This window comes from Hetaerina americana, unplaced genomic scaffold, assembly GCF_022747635.1.
Source record: "Hetaerina americana unplaced genomic scaffold, ioHetAmer1.1.p SCAF_3, whole genome shotgun sequence".
In the NCBI taxonomy this organism is placed as follows: Eukaryota; Metazoa; Arthropoda; class Insecta; order Odonata; family Calopterygidae; genus Hetaerina; species Hetaerina americana.
This window is the reverse complement of record NW_027286874.1, coordinates 2,471,203-2,486,197: the sequence shown is the minus strand read 5'-3', so window position 1 is coordinate 2,486,197 and position 14,995 is coordinate 2,471,203. Positions and strand designations below refer to the sequence as shown.

Sequence of the window (14,995 nt, the reverse complement as noted above, 5' to 3'; positions counted from 1 at the left end):
AAGTCCGAGATCTTCTCTCTGTGTCGTTCATTCTACTTGCCAAACCAACGCCTCGACGCCGTCAATGCATTCTAGTTTCTTTAATTCGCGAGAATCTTTGACTTACACATGACTTTTAATCAAAAATAACTTACATGAATCCTGACAAGAGTCCATTCAAAAAGACTATTCTACGGAAGAATTCATGAATTTCTCATTTGAAGTCCCGACAGGTTGTTAGGTAAAACAAGGAATGAATTTTTAATCCGAGTGAATATTATGAATAGAAAATTTGTAATAATGACAGGTGTTTTTATTTAGTTGTAATAGACATTTCCCTCTTATACTAAATCCAGGCCAATTTTTTCTGAACCATAATACTTTGGCGGTGATACCGCTGTTCTGGGAAAGTGTTCCGCAGTGAAACTTTCATGAAGCCTCGAGTTAAATTTATTCACGTAACTATTCATTTTCATTCGGACCACTTTTCTTATTTTGATTGTTACAAGGCCATTACTTCTCTAGCACGGTGGATAATTTAACTCCCCTATGTTTATTTATGGTAATTTTAACTTTCAAAGTGCTTAGTTATATTTCTCACCATCTTTCTTGGAACCACTCGTGACTTACAGCCCGTTCGGTTTTATTTTCTTGAGGGCCCACCTTCGGCAAGACACTGGGCTGGCTATTTCCAGCTTAACATTCTTAGCTATGAGACGAAAACTCGAACCTTTATGTAGGCTCGCGCGTTGATAGAACGGAATTTTCTATCTACTGGTCATTTTCTGCCCCAGCCACTTGATGAGTGATGTCAAAGTGCAGGTATGCAGCTTTTATATACATTGAATTGCATTACCTTGCAATCTGCATGAAGAGTAATTCATTAATTTTTACTGTGATAGTCTACTACTAACCGGCGTTGTATGAGATCATGGCTTCTTTTAAGAAAGGACTTAATGAAAGTATGAACTGAAATGATGCTGCATAATAGCGTATGAAAGAAACTTTAATCGCATGCATGGGCAAACGGAATATAAAACACGTAATTTTTCATATTATGGACATAAGTATTATTTCTAAGGCAATAGGGTGTTGATTGTAAATAGCAGCTTTTCAATTTATTTGGACAATGGTGGACAGGAACTTGAGCAGGCCCAAATGAATGAATGTTCATAAAGACTCATCCTCTTCATTTTTATGATTTTTTCCCATCTTTTTCATGTCGCTAATCCTAAAATTTTCTCTTTTTTTCGCCATGAATTTGTCAACATTTTACCTAAACCTTATGTCTTTATATATGACCGATTTTATGTAGATTTATTCAGGCTTCTTGAAGTACACTCATATGATAAAGAGATAATTCAAATTTATATTCTCCTTGCAATATGGTTTTAGAATAGTAGCTCCCGCTCTGCTGGTTAAAATGAAATAACTCGGTTAATGCAATAGATTTGCATTTCAAACTGAAATCTAATCAAACTAATGATGGTAGTTAGTGCGAATGGAATTAAGAAACAAGTTCACTCATTTTCCGTCAAGTGGAAGATCGTAAAAGTTTCAAGGCAATAATTGTTTTAGTGCTGGCAATTTATGTTTGATTTTTATGTACATAAGCAAACACTATTAGGAATTTCCACTAGAGTACACTTTTCTGGACAGAGGATTTAATTTGCCTCATGGGGCATTCGCATACGCCGGGGCATTCACACGCTCCTTAGTGCGTATTTAGCGGCGTCGCATGAGCCCTCATTCACCGCAACCTATGCAGCGAACACGGCAAAGTGGAAGCTACCTTTCGAGGTCGGCGATCTCGATCAGAGGGACGGACAAGGCGGAATTCGGCACACCACCCGCCCCGTTCCTCATCTTCCCGTGGGAAGGCCCCCCTCTTCCGTGCAACCATCCACCCTCTCGTCCGCCAAAACCCTCGAACCCTTCTCCCGCCGCCTCTCGCCTTCCGCTCACCTGTCGCGCGCCCCCCCACTACCCTCTTCCACGCCCTCCCTCCACGTGGGCATCGTGGGGACCCCCGGGGGACCGAGGAGCGGGGAGGGGGGGAAGGCGCGATGCGCACACGAAATTCCTTCCTCTCCCCCTTGGCACACCATAGGGAAAAATCATTTACGGTCCGCTGTCAAGGCGCAAGATATAAGCGTTTAATTAAACGCCGCGAAAAGCTAATCTCCGGAGAGAGACGGGGGAAGCCGGGGAGGCGGGGTCGCGGACGGGGAGAGTTGGTGGGGGACGGAGCGAGGTCCTCTCTCGCGGGGCCACGCCGTAAATCCACCCCCTGTCCGTCTGCCCTTCCTTCCGCCGCCCCGCGAGCAAAGGGGGGATGGGGTCCGGGGGAGGGGATGGGAAATATACGGCCTCTTTCCGCAGCGGAGGGCAGTTGGGAGGGGGGATGCCTCTTCCCTGTATCCCCCTCCCACGGTCGGGAGAGCGCCACTCGCCGGGCGGTGCTCGGGACTGGAAAAAAATACCGCGGCGACCGGCCCCTGCCTCCGCACCAGTCATCTCCGCATCTCAACCCTCCCGCCGTTTCTCCCCGCCTTCACCTGAACCCCCCCCCTCCGCCAGCCCACCTCCTAACCTCCACAAGGGCCGGCCGACCGACGTTAGTGAGCGTGCCGGTCGGTTGGGGGGGGGGGGGGGTGGTCGCATCCCACCCTCCTAACGGGGGAGTATGCACTATCATTTACACAAGTATATAGGTATTCATCGGCACACTGGAAATTGAATGAAGGCCGAAAGCGATTGTTATATTTAGCTCTGATATTAATTCTTCATTATGTGCATTGTTTTTCCTATGATTACAATTGTTCAAAGATCCATACTAAACTTTCTCACACCTTAAATTTTTCTGTTGCATATTTGTTCTAAAACCAACGTCAAGGCCATTTACGATGTATTTGAATGGGTTTTTAAATGAATATAATTATAATGTTTCAGAAAATGTGAAGATCACTTAATTTGCTGATTCGCGGCCGGCAGAAGAGTATTTGGGAGTCAGTATAGAACAATTATTTCACTAAATTTTTAATCTAACAGTGTCACTTTCTTTCTGGAGCAAATATTTTCTAGGAATGACTTCTGTTACGCGTGGGATGACCCCGGTGAGCAACTGAGAGCACCGTCGGGATTAGGTCGGAAGCGATTCATATCTGAATTTCAAACATTGATCTCGTCGCAAGCTAAATATGGCTACATTGATAATCGCAATCAATCATTAATTAATTTTAATATGGAAATATTGACTTTATATTATTGGAAGGCAAAATAAAACTTCTGTTCATTAACATTATCCGTTATTTTCAGGGCGTGATTAACAAAAGAAGCAAGACATAATTTTAGGGGTAAATGTGGTTCACTGAATAAGTAAACTTTTCATTTTTTCGCGCTATAATTTATTACGCTAAACTACCGATTTCAACGCACTGGTGACATCGTCATGATGCCTAATGACATTGCCTATGCAATGAAACCAGTAGTGTTTTAATAAAGTTTAGGAAATGTACAGAGTTTGCTAATTTAGTGACCGTAAACTTTCATGAAGTTGAACCTGAAACCATTAAATTAATCTATCTGGCTATTTATAACTGAATTTTATTTGAAAACCATTTTTTATAATTAAAAGAATATGCTGGAATCCCATTACTGCTACTTCAGCAAAGTCGCACACTGGTGTTCATGCAAACACTCATACATACTTATATTATGCCGCACGGCGTGCTCCCTTATTTGTCCATAGAAGTACGAATGAATAGATGAAAATGAACGGAATTCATTAACGAAAAAATCTATTTCAAGTTAGTGATCCATTCCGATAATATTTCAATCAATTTCAAATAAAAATAAGCACCTATGCTACCATTGGCTGTTTCCCTAAACATTAATTGAATAAAAATATTTATAGTTAAATTTTGTGTAAAAGAAAGTTAGGAAATGTATCAGCAATTTCAATTTGGGTATATTCATTTAAAAAATTAATAATGTACAATAACTTTCACCGACGAAATTTTCCAGGAAATATTCGTTGAAAAAAGGCATACGAATGTTTACATATAAAACAAAATATTGCTATTGCAAAAAAGTATGGATCTCTAAGCTAAAAAGTAGATCGATCAGAGCAACTAAGGGCAACAAACTGTTTTATAAAATTAAGAGGAAATTCCGATCAGGCGTAATCATTTCCCTACTCTGATGCCATCATGAGAAAGGTAGGCTTTCCGGTAGGAATACTTACGGCAGGGGGGCCGTTGTAAGAGATAAGTAATGCTTTAATCTTCATTTATCTTTGAATCAATACGCATCTAACTCATGCAGCGTTAGAGAGACAATTTTATAAAATAAAGACGTTTTAATTTAAAAAGTTAATGTTCAAGTCAGTCGGTGTTTAATATTAATTCTAATTTAACGGTAGCTTTGAAAATGGCCCGTTTTTATTTCGGAGAATTTTACATTCTGCTAGCTCACAGCACGTATACACGTATTTTAAATTGAAAATTTAGAGGTCCAGCTTAAGTAAACATTATTTAGGGCACTCTTAGGGTATTCAGAGAGTATCCATAGAGTGAATCACTATTGCATTTTCGTTGTTCGTGATCACTCTTGGGGTCCGCTTGACTTTTCTGGAATTGCAGTCCCAGTGCAGGCACGACAGTGTCCCTTTTGCTATATATTTCTAGGCCGAGTGTAGCGTTTATGAAAGCATCCGGAAGATGAATACACTTTGTGTAGAAGTACCCTTTCAAAAAGCCTTGCATACCGCCATACTATTTTAAATGTGTTACTCAAAAACGTGGTCATTAATATTTGAACTTAAATTATGGACCTAAAAGACTTGCTTCATTAATTTGCCGCTGCTCGTGGCTGGATTTTTGTTTTTTCCTTTCGTTTTTCCCCTTTTTCGTTTCCATCGGTGGGTATTTATTGCGAGCCGGGCGGAGTATGCCCGGCATTCGGTGGTCGTCCCATCAAAAGAAATCCCACCGCGTGCGACGAGCCATTGAGTCACCCGCGAAGTCGGCTACCGGACAACCAACCGCCTCCACCGGTCCGCGCAGGGCTCCTTTCCATTTGCGCTTTCTTTTGTTGTAGTTTGCATGTTATCGCCGCGTGCGCCGCTGACGGTTTCCGCCGAGATGCTTGTCGTGTCTCGTCGGGGACGAGTGAGAATGGCTGTTGCTGCTGGCTCTGGGGACCTCCCCCACCCCACCACACCGCCTTCCCCCCTGGAGCCAACATACTATATCGCCCCAGCAAGACACCTACCTCCATTCACGCACACGCATATAAATCCAGACCCCAGTTAGCCCCATCCAGCCCCAGCCACGCAGTCTCAAACCGGTAGAATGAAGCGCCCTCTCCTCTGCAACCACTTCCCGCCCCCCTCCCGCCCGTCGCCCGCTTTGCAGCTGTGGGGCGACGGCCGGCCGGTTTGACGCCCACGCCTCCGCGGCCTCGCGACACACTCGACCCTTGGATCCTTTGACTAGCACGGTGTATTGTATATGCATTGAATACGTGTGTGCATACACACACACACACACACACACACACACACACACATATATATATATATATATATATATATATATATATATATATATATATATATATATATATATATATATATATATATATATATACACACACATATATACACACACACATATCCATGATATAGAAACATTCACACAAGCAGTATAATATTTGGATGGCACAATAGAACACAAATAAAATAGTAACACTTAAAAGAACACATATCGTAAATTGTTTAAGCTTTCGGCCTTCTCCGAGGCCTTTTTCAGTCTTAAGAGTCTTACTTGAAGGAAGCCTCGGAGAAGGCCGAAAGCTTAAACAATTTACAATATGAGTGTCCTTTTAAGTGTTACTGTTTTATTTGTGTTCTATATTCTGCCGTCCAAATATTATATATATATATATATATATATATATATATATATATATATATATATATATATATATATATATATATGTGTGTGTGTGTGTGTGTGTGGGTCGCGGTAGTCCAGGGCGTAGAGCGTTGGACTGCTGTCCGGAGGGTCCCGGGTTCGATTCCCGGGCACTCTGGGCCCCTGCAGCTCCACCCAAGCTATGTGATTTTTCGGGTACCAGATCTTCCTGGGAAACCATAACCGGCACAGGGAAAGGAACTGCCCCCCCCCTACCCTGATGTGTGAATTTCACACGCCGTCGGGCCTAGTACTGGGTGAACTCTACCATCTCCTACCAAACCGACCTTCGGGTTGATTACTGTGTTTATGGTTATATTCATTTATATATGCATATATGAATACCCTTGTATATATTTTGAGGAAAAAGAGATGCTCCCTCTCTATTATCATCTCATGAGGTCACCATAAACAAGCTAATAATGCCTGCCTTGAATTCTTGGTGTACATTAAATTGTGGTGATGTGGCGACTGAGGCAGTGCTTAGCGTTTCAAATCAATAATTTAACTAAGCATAGTATTTTACACTGAATTATATATTTTTAATTCCTCTTCAATAACTTTTGTTTCTTTTACAAAAGAAACCTTCCACTTTGTAAATGTTTGATTCAAGCAATCGCCCTGACGTGTCATTTCAATAGTGTTTTTCGCATTTACGGGTCATCCCCAGCCCAACCCGGCCCAGAGTTCAATTCCACATTGACAGAATGAGTGGCCTTGTAATGAGCATACTTATATCACTTTGCAAATTCGCAACTCCAGTTTGGTGTGCGACGTTTCGCCCTTCCAGGCGCACTTCATCCAGTTCCTTGTCCTACACTTAGTTTTTCCAGCTAATGCATGTACAATATTCTTCAATTTAATTAGCTTCATCTGCTAATAAGCAATGTCGTTGGCTTTCTTCAGTTTTTATTCTCACCATATGTTACAATCTCATTTTAAACGTTAACTTCCCTTCGAATGTAAACGATTATTCCTCTATCCTTCTTGTCAAGGCCCTCCAAATGATCTATGCTCTCATTCACCCATATAAGGATGAATGAATACCTCGACTTATACCGATTTTTTTGGATATTATAGTTTGTCTATAATTCTACCCCCTACCGACATTCAAATTTTGCCTCCTGTTTGCCTTGTCGATGTTACTTTTTTGCCCTCATTGTGGTCTTGATACACTAAATGATCGCAATGCTGGCATTTAAAGCGTTTCAATTAATTTAAGCCCGGCCATGTGAGTCGCGCAAACCATGTCATGAGGTAGTTGCTAGGCATCGTTTGTTGGAAGTGGTACTGCAAATACATATTATTCATAGCATGTTGGTTGAAAATTGATCTTAATTGACAAATGACAAACAATTTTACAAGTTTAATAAAATAGTATTGCATTGTAATATACATTAACAGTACGGAAACACGTAGCAATTTGAATTTACACAGTAATTTTCCGAATTTAATTCTGGCAACATTTATAGTGGTAACTATATTTTGCTATACTATATTCACTGATCATAGTCATATGCTTGCAGCTTATCTTAATGGATAAGGGGATGAGTGATGTTAAAATCGTTTAGATGCTTAAGATGTAGATTGCTGCCATTTTGTCAGAATTACCGGTGATGGGAGAAGCGAGTATAGTAAACAGAATGGGAATGGCGAAGACTTTCTGTCAAAAGAAGTGGCTCCTGATGGCAAATAGCACCAGCATAGACATAAGGAAAGGGATGAAGGAGTTTACTTTTCTGAGGATTCAACATCGCCGGGATTTGAACCCGGGCCTTCTGGGTGGGAAGCCAGTACGTTAGCCCCCGCACCATCTCGATCCCCCTGATGATGTTATACCATAACGAAACCTAGGTCTTAAATAAAATTTTTATCTATGTGGAAGAGCCAAGTGGTTTAATTTTAAGTTCAATAATAATTATTAGTCAAAAATAAGCAAATTGTTGGTTTTGAGCAGCCATTTTATGTTTTCTATTCCATTAATATTTACCACAGTTCCTAGAGCGCTGAAGTATGCATATAATTTTTTGCCTCTTATAATGTATCCTTGCTACACGTATTTTGTATTCTCTTTCATAGTGAAAGTTCTTTTTATAATCAATTGTTTTCTATAGTTTAGATGATAATGTTACTCTTTATCCACCTGAAAGATACGATAGCTATACCGTACTTATGAATGCATTACTGAATACCTAAATGAAGCCAATTGTTATATAAATGCATGATATTACAGGTTGTGGGTCTCAAGATGGCAATATTTGCAAGTTTCGTCTCTGCTTTTTTTCACAAATTTCTTTAGCGTAAGAAGCAGCCGTACGTGGTGTCCAGATGACTCATATACCAGAGCAGAATCAATCTCAAGTACGCCTTATATTTCAACAGTAGATATCAACGAGCAACCAAAACAAGCGTTTAGTCAAGTGGAGTAATAATTTTCCCGAATAGTGAAATTAGTCATAGATAATCTCATACCGATCCCTAGGGTATTCAAATTTCGAATGCCACAGAGAGGAGTGAAATTGTTTTTCTAGAGAGCATCCGAATTCTCTGGAAGGTCCGAGGACAGATTTCTGGCAGAATATGAGCTCCGATTTAGCTAGGGCCGCACGAAGGCAAAGCTCATATTTATACAATGATACCTTTGGTAAAAATCCATGAATATTCTTACTCGCCACATGCCACATGGTTAGCATTCATTGTTCTTCCACCCCTTAAATTGTAGATATTTTTGCACTAAAATTTAGTAGGTTTGATTGCTTGGAACATTAAACGTAAAAAAATTACATTATACCATATCTTCAGCCGCAAGTTAAAATATTATTGAATACTATATTAAATATGTTTGTATATCATAAGTTATATGTTTACCAAATTGGCTCGATTACTTTGAATACTTATTTCTGTGGACTAAAAATATTTCCCACATTTTTTCATGCAAAAAAATACTTTAAAAGCCCATTCAGTCATTGCAAGAACGTAGGCATTCAATTATTTGTACGTAGCCTCTGCTTTTGTCTCACTGGAATTTTTCAAATATATCAAATTGACTTCCTCGTCTATTTTGGTGCGATTTCAACGTGGTACTTGTTGGTGCTTTCTGCAGGTTGTTCGGAGTGAAGCGGTGCGCGCGCTGCCACGACACCATCACGGCGTCCGAGCTGGTAATGCGCGCCCGCGACCTAGTCTTCCACCTGCGCTGCTTCACGTGCTTCGCCTGCGGCACGGCGCTCTCCAAGGGCGACCACTTCGCCATGCGCCACTCCTCCGTCTTCTGCCGGCTTCACTTCGCCTCCACCGCGCCGCACGAGCACCACCACCTCCTGCTGCACCACGCCGGGGCGAACAGGCGGCCTCCCGGGGGGGACGGTTCGCCGGACGACGGGGGGCCCGCTCCGTCGGAGGGTCCGCCGCCCCCGCCTCCCCCCCCTCCGCCATCTTCCGCCCCCTCCATCCTGCCCCCCGGGGGTAGCAGTCCCACCGGGGGCGTCGCGGCGGCCGCCGCCCCCGCCCACCACCACCACCACCACGCCGCCCCGCACCTCCATCACCACCATCCCTCCCCCACGCCCCCGGAGTCCGCGGACTTCGCCGCCGCCGGCCGGCCCTGCCCGGATGGGCGCCTCCGGTTCCGGGGGTCCACCCCGCCCCCCCCGATGGTCCCCGCCGTTATCCCCCCGCCCGGTCCCCCTCCGCCCATGCACCCGCACCACCACCCGGGGGATTCAGGGGTCCCACCGCCGCCGCCCACGGAGGTGCAGCTGTTCAACGGGGGTGCGGTCAGCAGGCAGAAGGGCCGGCCGAGGAAGCGGAAGCCCAAGACTGATCTGGAGTCGATGACGGCCAACTTGGGTGAGTACTGCGCTCCTTCCTTCTGAGTTGCACGCCCTCCTGCCCAACCGGTAAGGTCAGAATCCGGGTAAGTTCCGCGCTGGAAGGTGTCGTAGTGTATTGTTCGGAGAAGAAAAGAAGTACGACTGCGCATTTGAATAAACTAGACCGTTGGGTTCATCCGGGCCACCTGGGAAAAAGGAAACATTTTTTTGAGTCAAGTAAAAATGGTTGTCATTCATTAGTGGCATTCATTCATTTACTCGAATCTAAGAATAAATGAGAAACGAAATTGGGGATCTCCAAAGGCTTCCAGGAGTTGGAGGACGATAATTGCTGCCAGATCAACACTTGCAGGGAAATATATGGCTAACAGTGCCTGGCAACGTGGGGACCCGCTCGAATTAGACTGTTCATATTGAATAAGAGAAATAAACTGTTTCCCCCTGCTACTACGATAGAAAAACTTTATGGTGACGCCTTCTTGTTTTTTGACGAACATTCCCATTACTCAAAGTTAAATTATCAACGGCTAGCGACTAATGTCCATAGCCCCATGCTCATGTCAAGGTTGGTTTAGGAAATAATGACTAGGATTGCTGGCCTGGTGGTTAAAACGATTCAATATTTTGTTCTGAACTAATTGAACGTTGGTGTCTAGTAATTTGTTCATTTAATTATTTGTTTTACTCAATATATTTATGTGAACTTTTATACTTTGAAATATTCCCTTAAGTAAAATGTTTGACATTAAAGCAAAAGAAAATTTGCTGAACAAAATTGAACTCCGGCCTACTTGATGCCACGTGAAGGACTCCAAGGGCCTGAATTCATGGATTTTCTCTCAAGCGCAAAAACATAGCGGCATGTAATCGTGCGCTGAGAACGCCAAGTTTATTTTTGTAGCGGGATTAAACGATCAAATAAGAATTATTTCAATGGAAGTTCCACGGATTTCCATAATATTTTGTTCACTTCGTTAAATACGATTCCTCGGGGTACGACCCTGTTCTGTGATGGTTGTGTCACCACTTTGCTGTGTAAAACTTGAAAAAATGATCCAAGCACCAAACCTGGATGACTGTGTTTCGGTTTCATTCACTTCGTAGAATCCTTTGGAGAGGTCCGAGGACTTCCGGGCTTCCTTTCGCCATTTTTTGCGTGGTTTTACCAAGATAGGGCATAAGGAAATGGTGAGAGAGTGGAGAGAAACTACAAAGTGCCAGGAGGGAAAGTGTGAAGTTGTTAAAAATAAATATGTTTGACATCGGAATATTCACGTAAACTCTGAAACTTGTCAAGAAAGTTCCTTGAAGACGTTGGAAGTTTTGTTTGGGGAAATATTCCGGCACCGGCTGGTTCATTCCTGGAAATTTGAAGAACCACCTCAAAACAGGACTCAGTATGTTTTGACCTTTTCAGATGTTGCGCATAGTGAAAACTCAGTAGAGAAAAACGCAGCTCAAAGGTAATATAGTATAGTGGAAGCGTTTAGAAACGAGTCCATTATGGTTGCTTTAGATGCTTTACAAGAAAACTTCTACTTAAGCGTGACAATTACCAAGGGAAATTGGTTGAAAGGAAATACCTTCTTTCCCGCATTTCCTTTTTTAATACTGCATATATTTTTTAGACATTCTTCCCTACCATTTTTTCCGTTATTATTTTTTTAATTTTGAAGGGATTTTAGCGATTCCTACTTCCTAGGTCGACTTCATTTACCTTAGCTCCCAATCTCTCTAGCTATTTAATATTTGTGGACCCAAGCACGATCTACGACCCCATTTACATATTAATCTTCAAATCCTAACAAAATCTAATCCATTGTTTTCCATGGCCACATCCTTAAAGGCTGCAATTCATAGCGATATCAAAGACGAGCTCTCTGAACCGCACCACTGATTCACTTTCCAATCCAGTTATCATAAATAAGCCTAAGAAACATCAATCAACAACTATTATTGTCGATTATGGTTGAAGAGGCTGGTCACCGCCCTTGTATGTTGTCCCCCCCTGAGGGGGTAGCGGCAGCGTTCCCTCATCCTCGTCGGCAAACTCCTTCTCCGCTTCGTGATCGAGGACGGGAGGAATGGGTGGGTGTAGTAGAGAGGGAGGGGAGAGGGATTTACGCGGTGTACCTCTCTGCCTGCAGTGGCCCTCACGGTCGCCTCATCATTTTGTCGTCACACGAAAGCAACGAGTCATCGAGGGCTGAGTGCGGGACGGCGGTGGCTGGAACCTGTAGGTGGGGAGGGGAGAGCTCAGTGGAGAGGAGAAGATAAATAGTACGACTTAATTGTTCATCCCTTTGAACTATGAATCCCTACAAAAACCTCGATATATATATATATATATATGTGTGTGTGTGTGTGTGTGTGTGTGTGTGTGTGTACATATATATGTGTGTTTCTGTGTTTTAAAAATCTTTATCGATGTTTGTGTGTATATATATATATATGCATATTTTTTTACACATATATAAACACATATATATATATATATACATATATATGTATACATATTATATATATATATATATATATATATATATATATATATATATATATATATATAATTATATATGCATATATACACGCACACACAGAGTTTAGACCTCCGAAGTACTTACTTCCGTCAACAAGACAAATAATGGATAATTAGGATTTTATCTTCTTGAGAGGAGGAAAGGAGGGGGGTAATGATTGATTCACGATTGGTAGTTCGGTCGGTAATTGTTCGAGGCCATAGTGGAGTTCACTGAGCATGTCTTGGGCAGAGTAATAGGCGCACTCGTCTCCCTAATTCGCTCCTTGACGGACTCATCAATTATGCCACGCATGATGGAAACTAATTCTCCGTAAAAAATTCCTCCATGTTGACATTTTTTCAAACGTGCCCAGCGAAATTTTTTCGTCAACTTTGTATGATTAACATGTGAATTCCCGGAATATTGATGATTTACTGAAGTCCAGTTTGGTTTTTACCGAAGAAATAGGGATAGGCTCTCCAAAATAGGTGTCAAATGTTTTTACATATTCTTAGTATCACACGGACTGTGGCTGCACAGTTGGTGCAACATTAGTCGCCGGTTTGATTTCCGGTTATTGCTTCACCCAAGGTGTTTGATTTCTCCGTGCTAAGCCTTTCTTGGCCACCGCACATGAGAAAGGCACCAGCCCCCTCTTGCTGTTCGGTGCCCGAATTTCATGCACCGTATGGCGTTCTAACATCACTTCCCCATAAAACTAGACTGTTGATCCTGCCATATGTTTTTAGTAAAGGGGGGGGGGGCACACCACGAGATATTAAAGGATGGTGTGTGGAACTTGAGGGCTTGGGAAGTCCAAGTCACAGTCTTCGACCAGAAGGCCTTCGGCGTTCTGGAATTGAATCTGCACATTTCGGGCTGTCCAGTATCTGTACGGTAGTTATCGAAATGGGTGAAGAGGAGGGCCGGGGGATAAATCGCTTCCCCTCTCGGACGCCAGGGGGGTAGGCTGCCCCAGCCCGCCCACCCCCCTCTCCCTGTCGCGGCGGTGGCTAACACTCCCCATTGTTCGCATTCACTCGGCGACTTAGCGTTCGGCTCACGGCGGCATCGTCATGGGATGTCCAAAGGTAGTGGAGAGAGGGCGGCGGCTAGAGGGGGCACTGGTGGGAAGAAGGCGGGGGTCGGAAGACCGGAGAGGGTGGATGGGGGGAGGGAGTAATGAGCGGGTGGCGACAAAGGAAAGCCCAATCTCACTCTCGAATCATCGCCCGCTTTGCGGCAAGGGAGGCCGTTCCACCCTCTCTCTCCTCTTGCCCCTTCAATCCGCTTCCCCCTCACCCCCGTCACTCCTCCAGTAGGGGGTGTTCCTCGGCGGAGGGTGAGATGGGAGGTGCGGGATGAAGGGGCCGGGGCGGTGAGGAGGGGGTTGGGTGGTGGTTGGCGGCGGGTGGCGTGTAGGTGGGCAGTTGGCCATTTTATGCCGCTCTATAGTGGCGGCAATGGGATAGGAGATCGGGATGTTACGGCTGGATCCTCACCGCGGCGACGCGCTCTCTCTCTCTCCCAAAGGACGTTAAACCAACTTTATATTGCAGATGCGTCCGCTAAATGCTGTTGGAGGGTTTTCGACTCTCTCTGTTTGCTCAAAACTTTTAGAGCCAACACTTACCTGGATTTTATTGGTGGCTTTATGCCTACGATTTCAAACATATATGGCAGAATATGACAATACCGGCAAGGTTAGTCGTAAAGCGCCACCCAATTGCCATCTTATGATCTCTACCAGGATTCTCTTGACTTGGATAAACTGCCAGTCACTAAAAGAGTAATAGAAAAACGCTAAGGATATTGATGTCACGAAATCGCTGAAAAACACTTAAGTAATCACATTTCATTGTGACCATACGTAATGACTTGATAAAATTGACTCAAACTTGGTGTTTGAATGCACTTATTAAACTATTTCAGGAGAGGAACGGAATATTTTAATTTTTTTGACAAGGTTACAGTGCATGATTCACTTGTGAAACTATTTTCCCTCGTATTCAAACGAGAAAAGAAAATTATTGTACTCTAAGGCAATTTCCTGTTCTTCCACTCTTTGTGAATTGCTTCAAAGGTAGGGCATTTCTGAATTTTTACGATAAAAACTTGAAAGTGGTGAGATAAAGTGTGAAATTAGATGTAGTCATATATCTGGGTTTTCTCATTTAAAATCTCTGCTTGTATCGAAGACTAATCGCTGTCTTAAGATTTCACTCCTATTTCATCGTGTTCTCACGCCTGATGCTCCTTTTCTTTTCTTGTTGTCCCGGAGACACAGAGATCTTTTTATAGAGCAGATTTCTGAATTCATTCTGTACTATTTATGTAATATGAAAGGATGTCCCATCATCAAATGCGATTGTAAGCCGAAAGTTATAATATCCACGTAAAAAGCTTCTCATCCTGGTTTGGGCTGCGGCGTTGACGATCTTTGAGGGTCACCTCAAGTCAATCCATTCTGCAAGTTGATATATCCATTGGATTCAGGCGCAAAAGCCGCGTGACCAAATAGCGTTGTGTATTATCGTTAAACAATACGTTATGTGATAGCCTGGAGGGACATTTAAAAGAGTCTCTTTAATTTTTTTCAAAAGTGCTACGAGACAATTCATTCGTTTCGTGGAAAAGCGTAAGGAGGGCAAGAGCACAAGGCAAGAGTGCAAAATGGTGCGTG

At 43.0% G+C, this 14,995-nt stretch overlaps 1 protein-coding gene across 1 annotated transcript in view; it reads left to right on the top strand.

The window, feature by feature from the left end:
- LOC139691039 (uncharacterized) overlaps window positions 1-14,995 on the top strand; it is a 61,183-nt gene that overhangs the window by 19,639 nt on the left and 26,549 nt on the right. The window contains exon 4 of the mRNA XM_071588759.1: window positions 9,061-9,806. Coding sequence (XP_071444860.1) covers window positions 9,061-9,806 — 746 coding nt within the window. The remainder of the gene's footprint in view (window positions 1-9,060; window positions 9,807-14,995) is intronic.